The 9,774-nt window shown below is 54.0% G+C and overlaps 1 protein-coding gene across 1 annotated transcript; it reads left to right on the top strand.

Moving 5' to 3' along the window:
- Positions 1 to 274: 274 nt before the first annotated feature.
- On the top strand, positions 275 to 2,938 carry LOC116452508 (P2Y purinoceptor 1-like). Its single transcript, XM_032127083.1, has one exon. The coding sequence runs from the start codon at positions 609 to 611 to the stop codon at positions 1,662 to 1,664; it is 1,056 nt and encodes a 351-aa protein (XP_031982974.1). The 5' UTR covers positions 275 to 608; the 3' UTR covers positions 1,665 to 2,938.
- The last annotated feature ends 6,836 nt before the right edge of the window (positions 2,939 to 9,774 follow it).

The following is a 9,774-nucleotide window of genomic DNA, read 5'->3' as shown; positions in this document are numbered from 1 at the left end:
GCCTGCTGGCACTGCCTGCGGCACCGGGGATGGCAGCACGAGCCCCATGGAACACTGCCAGTCTCCTCCTTACCTCTGCTCCCGGTATTTCTAGGCGTTGGAGCCAGGAGAAGGGCTGTCAGGAGTAGCAGTGAGGGCGGCTCATGGGGTGCAGGCTTCCAGGTCTGGAAAACTGGAAGGTTTCCCCTCACCGCAAGTGGGACAGAACCGAAACGGGGTGAAAGCTTTGGCTCCGCTCCTCAGACATCTCCCAGCCGCTCCGCGGCAGAGCCCCTCCGCCCCTCCCTGCCTCCTGCTCCCTCCAGGCAGTCCCAGCACCCAAAATAGCCGAGGGGCTGCGTGTCCCCGATGCCCGGCTCAGGGTGTCCCGAGTGGGCTGGGGGGAGGCGCCGAGGGAGTGGCGGAAGCCGCCCCGCCGGGGCTGCCTTCGGCACATCCTCCCCGTGCCCCGGGGGAAAGTGCAGCGCCCTGCAGTCCCAGGCCGGGCTCAGCAGGAGCGGAGAGGTGAGGGGAGCCGCAGCCCGTGCCAGAGGCTGGCACCGGCGCCTCCGGGCACTGCCACCGGCCGCCACCCGCTGCCACCCCGGGCAGGGCCGCCGCGGCGCCCCATGGCTACGGAGGCTGTCTCCACGTGGCCCGGCAATGGCAGTGGGGCTCCTTGCCCCGTGGATTCCGCCTTCGCCCAGCGCTTCCTGCCCTCCGTGTACCTGACCGTGATCCCCCTGGGGCTGCTGGGGAACGGGCTGGGGCTGTGGCACCTCTTCACAGGGCCCCGGGAGACCGCCCGCCAGCCCCTCAGCCTGCTGGTGGGCAACCTGGGGCTGGCTGACCTGCTCTACGTCAGCACACTGCCCTTCCTCGTCAGCTACTACCTGCGAGGCAGAAGGTGGCTCTTCGGGCAGGCCTGGTGCCGCCTCACCCGCAGCCTCTTCCACCTCAACCTCTACGCCAGCATCGGCTTCCTCACCTGCATCAGCATCCACCGCTACCTGGGCATCGTGCACCCGCTGAAGGCACGTGGCAGGTGCCAGGGTGCAGCCTCTTCGGTGTGGCTCAGCGTGGTGGTCTGGGTGTGGGTCATTGCCCAGATAGCTCCTGATCTTGCCTTCAGCAAGATGGATCACAGCGGGATGCACTGCCACGACACGACAGGAGATGAGCACCTGGATGTTTACCTGCCCTACACCTTTGCTGTCACCGTGACTGGGTTCATCATCCCGTTCCTCATCATCATCGGGTGCTACTGCCACGTGGTGTTTGTGCTCTGCAGGAATGACAGCATGGACCCCAGCCTCAGGAAGAAGAGCATCGGACTGGTGATTCTCGTGATGGTTCTCTTTTCCATCTGCTTCCTCCCCTACCACATCTTCAGGAACCTCAACTTGTTGTTTCGTCGCTGGAAACTGCAAGGGTCCTGCACACAGGCTCTAAAGGACGTCTACATTTCCTACCAGGTGACTCGGGGCCTGGCCAGCCTCAACAGTGCCCTCAACCCCCTGCTCTACGTGATTACTAGCAAAGACTGGAGGTCACGAATGAGAACCATCCACCAAAGCGCCAGACGGTGTCTGAGGCCACCCTTCCAGAGCAAAACCTCTTACCAGGCATCTGAGAAGAAGAGGAGCACCATTCTTTGTAAGGGGGAGGCTTCTGACGAGCTCTGAAGTACCTGATACCCCTGCTTCTGCCATGCCAGCTTGTGCTTGGCCCTTCCCTGGGTGCAGCCCCCCGCCTTGGCACCTGCTTTGCAGAGATGGTGACAGCAGCATCACGGGCTCCATCCACACAAGGGATAGACAGGACTGCCAGCATCAGAGAGAAAACTGGGACCAGACTTTACAAGCAAAGCTGCCCAACCCACCATTTTGCCTACAGTATGCCTGGAGATGGAAAGAGGTGAACATCAGGTTTGCTCCAGTACAAAGTATTTCCCTCCAGCCTCTCATGCAGCAGTCTGAGCTGGTTAACATCCCCTTGCTTCCCAGCTCCTCTGTGACTGAGGGATGGGAGGGACTGACCCCTTGTCTCTCTACTGCATCCTCTCTACCCTAGTGCACATGGGTTTGAGGCATCTTTCACCTAAGGAGAGATCCTGCATTGCAGGACAGCTAAGAGGGTGAATTTTTGCAGGGGGGAAGTGCTTTGGCAATGGAAATTTTCATTAAAAAATCAGGTTTTAAGTACATGACTAAGCTGTGCCAGTTCCTGGGTGACTGAGCTGTTTCAAGACGTGTGGGATCCTCTATTGCCCACCTCCTCTGCAGAAGGAAAAGACATTTTTGGCATTACTCCCTCTCTTTTGGAAGAGCACTTAGCAGAACTAACAAATGGGCATTGTAAAGTTTTTTGAGGCTAATGGTTGGGGTTTTATTTTGGAAGGTGAATGACTGCAGTAGCCTGAACTCCTGCTTTTGGGGGGCAAATGCCAAGAGAGTTTGCAAATCTTCAGGTGGGTGCTTGCATCTTGCATCCATCCTTGCGAGGGCATTTGATATGACTTGTTAAATTAGATGTGCAAAAAGTAAAAGAGAAACAGCACTGGCTTGAAGGCTTGTGAAAGCAGGATGTGATGATGAGGGCAGCTGTCTGTCATCACCAGGGGTGACAGATCTCTGCTTTGAGCAGAGACTCCCAAGCAGTATTTTGGTTTTTGATCTTTTTGTTACCCACACAAACAGCTCGAACATTTCAATTCAGTAATGTGATTTGCAGCAACAGCAGCTTTTGCAGCCCAGCTGAAGGAAGTGGCCTGTGAGTTAAAATCAGCCCTTTCTTGGAAAGCACTGGCCCAGGGATGGACATTGTGCTCTTTTCCTGACATTTGTCTCTGTCAGCTGTTCCTTGCACAGACCCACCTTAGCTGGGCAGCGGAGGGAGCACACTTGGCTTTCAGCGCTGTTAATATATCTGAAGTGCAAATAAACACCTCATGCTTTCAGTTGTGAGTTGTCTGCCTTCTTTTAAAGCTTTATGGGAACCTGGGAGCCAGCTGGCCTGTGGGTTGGAGCAGGGGCCTGCCTGCTCAGGGAGTGGTGATGATCTTCCCAGTGTTCTGCAGACAGGGAAGTGCTGGGAGACTGCAGCCAGTGAAGAGTGATCTTTGACAGGCACACACTGAAGAGTCTGCTCAGCGCCGGTCAGGGGTCCAGCAACATCCAGCTCCCACCTCAGCCAGAGGAAACCTGAAGATAAAGCTTAAATTCACCAATGAGATCTCTCTCTGTAGTAGGAAGGTTGAGACATTAGGGTCACATCTGGTCCCTTCTCCTTGCACACATGCTCCAGATCTGGGCTTCTCCAGAGCTCTGAACTCTTCTCCTCCTTTCCTCAAAAAACACCCATGACTCTGAAAGCTGTCCAGCTCTTCCATCTTCACACATGGATCCTATCTAAGATGCTACAGCTCCCCACAGAACCAGCTTTGGCTCCTGCAGCCCATGGGAGCTGTGACACCCTGTCACTGCACCCACTTTGGGCATGATTGATTGAAGTAAAGCATCACCGCATGCTAGGGAGAAAGCACTGCGTAGGAGGTGCCAGCAAACTCTGCTCTCACCCCCTGCATCTTTGTGCCCAGATACGTCTTCTTGTCTTCTCCAGTGCCCCCTCCCATCACTGTTAACAATGATTTAAAGATCTGTGTCCTGAGAAGCATCTCTGAGCCCTAGGGACAGTTGCAGACATAAATCTGCACATTTTTCTGTGTCCTGTATCTGTCAAATCGGCAAAAGCCAGTAAGGATCTGTGTGTTGGGCTGACATCTCAGATATTTGGGGTGGAATTTTTAATTCTTTTGTTAATCTATAGCTTTGCACTCCCCTTGATTCTCAGACAGCGCTGCTTCCCACTGTGAACTGGGGAGAATGAGCTCTTTCCCTTTATTAGGTGTGTGTGTATAATTAAGGCTCAGCCACTGGCACATGAGCCTCTTCACAGCTGGTGGTGGGGCAACAAAACAGCCCTCCTTCCTCCAGCCTTCCCTCCTCCATCTCTCCTTCCTCACTGCCAGGGAGGCTCCTTCCCTCCCAATGAGCAGCCACTGCTCTCTGCAGGACATGGAGGTGTGTGGTCACTGCAGGGATCCTGCTCAAAATGTGTGGGCACTGCTCACCCCTCAAAACCTCCCAGGGCTCTTTATCCCCTGGGATGGGACCAGAATATGGGACTGTCCCTGGAGTAACCAGCATGGGCAGCTCCCAGTCTGTCCCAGTTCCCACTTGTGGCACAGGAAGAAATTTTGGGAGTGGGTAAATGGGCAGGAAAGGAGGGGGAGCTGCCATCATCCCCCCTCCCCTTCTCCCAGCACTCTGCCAGGAATTGGCAGGGCCACACACAAGCATATGCTGCTGGCAGGAGGGGGCCAGTGGCACTGGAGAAGCTGTGCCATGGTTACCTCCTGAATCATCACCCCTTTTGGGCTCCTGGCTTATGATGAGCTGAGTATTCCTCTTTCCCTCACTTGGCTTTCTGTTGCCAGACTTTGAAGATGTCTAAAAGCAGGTGAGAGGAATCCCACCTGCACTCTGCTTTTCCCACAGCCTCTCTGGTACAGCAGCATGGAACAATGATCTCGTCTGCAAAAGCAGATTTTTAACTCCTTTACCCAGATTAGAGCCGACCAATAAATCAAACATGGTGGAAATTCTCCTCCTGACACTAATGGGATCAGAATCAAGCCTGGAAATTTGGCAGCATTTCTTGCTTCATTAAATAAACCACTCTTGGTTGAGGGTATGTTGCAAACACAGTCAAGATTTGTTATGTTACAGAGAACTTTTGAGCTGACAGCCCAGGGAAGCCAGTCAGGCAGAAATAACAGGCACACATACAGATAAACAGATGTACAACCACTTTCTTCCTCCAGAATGCAGAACTGTTTTTCTTGGCATGCAAAACACTCTACAAGAGGAAAATATTGCTATCAGCAACATCTAAATGCACAGAACTCAACTCTGATTAATTCTTTATTCCATTTTGCCCACGTTAGCTAAAATCTGGCTCTGACTCAGTTCAGGGGTGTTGGTATGGCCAGTGGAGCCCTGATTGCTAAATGAGTGTGGGTTGGCTGCCCTGTGCTGAGAACATGGGCTCGTGCCTTTGTGTCAGAGACTTCCACAGCCCAGGAGAGCCGGAGCTGCTGCACACAAGGGCTGGGGGTGCCGGGGACATCACTGTGGGACTGAGATGGTGCACAGGTCCCTGTTGGGACCCCATGGCCATAACATGAGGGCCCTCAGGCCCAGGCGAGGTGTGAAGACCATGTGTGAAGCTGGAGGAGAAGCAGTGAGAGCAGGAGGCTCCCGCAGGCCTTGGCTCCCCATTGCTCCAGGCACCCAACACTAGGACTTTGTGGAGCATCTTTTGCAGTGTGGTGGGAGGCTGCAGTGTGCACACAAAAAGGGATGAGTCACTCAGGTCACTAACGAAAGGTCACAGCATCCTCAGATTCTGTGAGAGGCATTTATTTATTCAGCAAAACAATTTCATTGCTAAAGTACCTTTGGCTGCAGTGACAACAGACCTGACAGGTTATCCTATTTACCAAGGATATTGATCAGACTGGGAGGGAAGAGTAGATGCAATTATCCAGGTGAACTGGGAAAAATGGTAAATAAACCTGCCACTGGGGTGCTGTTGGTGAAAATTGTAATAAAAGAGAAAAATCTGAGTCTTCGTCTATACTACGTGGAGCGTTCTGGCATCCGAGAGACCAACAGCTTGTGCAGAAGAGCAAGTGACACAAATAGAACAACACTTAGCGTGCCTGTGTGAAGCCATCAGTCTAATACTACTCCTGCAGCGCATGCAGTTATAAATAGGTGATGCCGTGCAGCGTGGGACCTGGGGAGCGTGTGAGCCGAGGAAGGCTCGGCCAGCTCCCGGCCGCGGCGCTGCGCCGCTCCCAGCCCCGACGCGCATTTGTATGTGCGCTACAGAGCGACTGCGGCTGCACCCTGCGGGCACAGATTTGTTCTGGAGGACTCGCCGAGCCCTCCGGGCTTAAAAGAGTTGTGCCATTTTTTACCCCATTCCTCTAAATATCCCCCCGCAGCAAGCCCTCCTTGCCTCGGATCGCCAGCACAGGAGCAGGGCAGTGAGAAAGCCCCGGGAGCTGCTCAGTGCACCGCGGCCTGGTGCTGCCTCCTCAGCACCCTGGGAGGAAGATATCATTTGAATTTTGCCCAACACCTCCACTCTGTCATGAACAGGAGACATTCAGGTCCAGTCTGGCTCCCTGAAGAGCCCTTCGTGCCAACACACAGCCCAGCCAGAGTGAAATTCTTCTGCTTGTTTGGGCTTATGGGCAAAAAGTTTACCCTAAGAAGCATCAGAGAGCTCCCAGGCTTCCCAGAGGCACCACAACTCCTCCTTGGAGAGGCTGCTTCCATGCTGTGCTGAGGACATCCAAGGACAGGAGACAGATTAACTCTGTCCTGGCAGCCTTTGCTCGGATGCAGAGGTGTTGCTCCCTTTTGCTGATCTAGAATACATTTTAAAGAGTCATGTGTTCTTTCAACAATGGCTTGACTTGTGGGAGAGTAAGGAACACCAAAAGTGTGCAAAACCCACCACAGCTCCCAGTCTGGTCTTACCAGCAGAGCCCACCCTGCGGCACCTCTGTGTCTCCAGGCCAGGCAGTGGGGAGACAGTCCCATGGCAATGGGAAGCTGCTGGCATGGAGGAGAGCTCAGGGGTAGGTTCACTGGTGGGGATGCCAAGATCCCTTCTCACTGAATGAAGTGTTACTTGGTTTGAAGGCAAAAATCCCCCTTTGAAAGCACATAGTGCTGGTCACACAGTGCCATGCTGAGAGCCTAGAGGAGATGGGGATGCAGGTCCCTTGGGATGCAACTCATCCAGGAGCCTGGGGCTGTCCAAGAGCCCAGCAGGTCTGCAATACCCATCATGAGATGCTGCATCTTCCTCAGGGCTGTTGGAGGAAAGAATTTTTCTGTGTGCAAAGCTGAAACAACAGAACCAGCCCTGTAGCCACTATCCCACTGCACTGAGCTGGGATGTGGGACAAGCTCAGGCAGGGTGCCCCAGGGCAGACACCAGCTGCACAAGGGGCACAGTGAGCGAGCTGAAATATTATTTTCCTTTCCAGCGGGGCATGGAGGAGCAGAGGGTGGCCCATGGATAAACAGCAGACTCAGCCTGGGAGTACGGGACACATCCTCTCCCAAAGGCACAGCACGGGGATGAGTGCTGGACTTGCAGCCACACCAGCATGTACCAGTCCCAGCCTGGGGGGAGTTCTTATCTGCCTCCATAAAGGGGGCTGTTCACATGTGGGTCACAAGCCAGAAACCCCAAAATGGCCATGCTCTGAGTCTGTGCCTGATCCTGTGTGGAGATGCCCAGGGGATACCCAGAGCATCACCTCCTGTCACTGCTCAGCACCTCAGCTCCCACCTCAAGAGACTCTCAAACGGGACCCAAAAGTCAGTTAAATATTTCAGAACACAGAGAAGCCTCTGGTTTATTGTTCCATTTACCTCAGGTGGTCTGCCTGCCTCCAAAAAAGCCTACTGTTAATTTAATTCCCTCTAACTGATTCATGGCAGATTTGGCGTCCCAACGCCTGGAACAGCTGTGATTCCTGTGGCACCATTTGCTGTGTCCCAGGGACACCACACAGCTCCTGAGCATGGCTGGAAAGAAAGGGCCAGGGCGGGAGCAGGGGACAAGCAGCTGGGCCAGGCAAACACAGGGACATTTTTGCATTTGCAATTCGGAGAGGATGTGTCTTATCTCCCCAATTAGTCCTTCCAGAGAAGAGCCTGGAGAGAACCAACCGGAAACCCTTTGTATATAAACAAGACTTAGTAAAATCTGCAGGTTTAAGGTGGAGGAAGAAATAAGTCCCTAATACGGTGCTTACACTGCAAGAGAAAACAAATATTTCATTTTGTTCCGTTCATTCCCCACTGGGAACCTGCTGTGCTCTCAGGCATGGGCAGCAGGAACATTTTCACGGGGCATTTACAGCTCCCTTGGCTGGGAAATCGCTTGTGGCCCCAAACCCAGAGCCATTCTGGCCAGTGGAGTGTGGGACCAGCCACGGAGCATTGCTGGCAGGGGAAGAAAAATGAACCTTGGAGGAATCAAACCCTGCACCAAAATAAGTCGGTGCCTGGCTGGGAAGCTCAATCAACCTCTCAGCACCGGTTTTTCAGAGGAAAACAGGAAAGGACATCTTGAGTTTTACTAATAAATGCACTTTACTCCAGTTGAAGTCCTGGGGCCGATTTGCTTCCTAGCGGGTTATTTTTAGCATCGAAAGGAGCCATTTGCTTTAAACCGTCTGCTCGGGAGCGGAGCGCGGGGGCCGCAGACGGGACTGCGGCAGTGACCGGCCCGGCTGCCCCACGGCCCTGTCCCACCCGGAGCGGGGCTCAGCTCGCCCATGGGGCACGACCCACCTCCGTTCCTCCCTGAAGCACATCCAGGCAGGCACAGGCACTGCCTCCTGCCCCACCAGCCCACGGTGGGAGGCACCTTGGGGAGGGAGGTGCCATGGGATCCGGGGGACCCGGTTAACGCACCCACCGTGCGGGCAGACGCCTTTGGCACTGAGGCCACCCGGTGCTCACCGCCTGGCAGACAGCAAACAGCATGGCAGAGCCCATCCCTCCCCCTGGGGCGTCCCACAGGATCCCTGCAGCTGTTCAGGACCTTTCCAATCCCTGCAGTGCAGTGGTACCATGGCGTGGGCTGCCTCGTAGGACAGGGGCGAAGCTGTCACCGGGGAAGCCTCTGAAAGAGCCTCACATACTTGTAATTCCTTCCCAGACCCTTTGTACCCACCACCCCTGACCTTCCTGGCAGTCCCACAGACTGTGATGCAGGACAGTAATTTATAGCATCGTGCTGCTGCCACCTGGGATCAGGCCCTGCTCCCCCTGGGGCCACGTTCCTGTGCTGAGTCTGTGGTGGTGGTTGTGGCAGCTCATCTCCAGATTCACCTTGCCCAGAGTGGGACCCTTCTCCAGACACACTCCCAAAGTCTCTCTCCTTCATCACTAGGATCCAGGGTCTCCTGGCAGAAACCAGTCCACCCTGGCACCAGCAGCAGCACCACAGAGCCTCTCACCTCCAAAACCCAATCCAAGCTGGCTGACAGCTTTAACAGGCTCTCTGCAAATATTCCCACAAGCTTTTAAGTAGAGGCATTATGATTTTATCTTATTATTTTATAATTAAAGCCAAGATCCTCAAACAAAATAAATGAACCCACTAAAGCATCCAAGACCAAGAACTTGCTAAAGCAGAGCAGCACCTCTCCTGTTTGGTTGTGGTCCAGGCGCTTTATGGCAGGTACTTTGTGCCTGGCTGATGTTCAGCTGACAGCTTTCCAAGCATATAAAAAACTTATTAGGCTGAAAATAGAGTTTGTGACCATAAACTGTCAAGACCACTGTCAGCATTTCCAGCCCAGGTCTGCTTTGTGTACAACCACTGGCAGATCAGGCTGCTGGGCTGGGAGGATGGGGCTGTGTGTCCCCTCATAGGACCCATTTTGGGTAGGAAGGGTAGCTGGGAAAGGCTTCCTGATGAGCTCTGGGGTTTTAGGGGGTGGCATGGTGACGTTTAGCATGGCTGGTACTGGGCAAGGTGGTTGAAGAGTCATACATGGAACTGTGTCCACCTGCTCTGGAGTTGGAAACCTGGAAGTCACATCCATTGGAGACTGTGCAGAGGCAATCTGCGTTTACAACCAGTTCATATCCAATGCTTCATCAGTTCCCTTGCTGAGCTCCCAGATCACAA

Source organism: Corvus moneduloides, chromosome 17, assembly GCF_009650955.1.
Source record: "Corvus moneduloides isolate bCorMon1 chromosome 17, bCorMon1.pri, whole genome shotgun sequence".
In the NCBI taxonomy this organism is placed as follows: Eukaryota; Metazoa; Chordata; class Aves; order Passeriformes; family Corvidae; genus Corvus; species Corvus moneduloides.
This window is presented reverse-complemented; position numbering and strand designations above follow the sequence as displayed.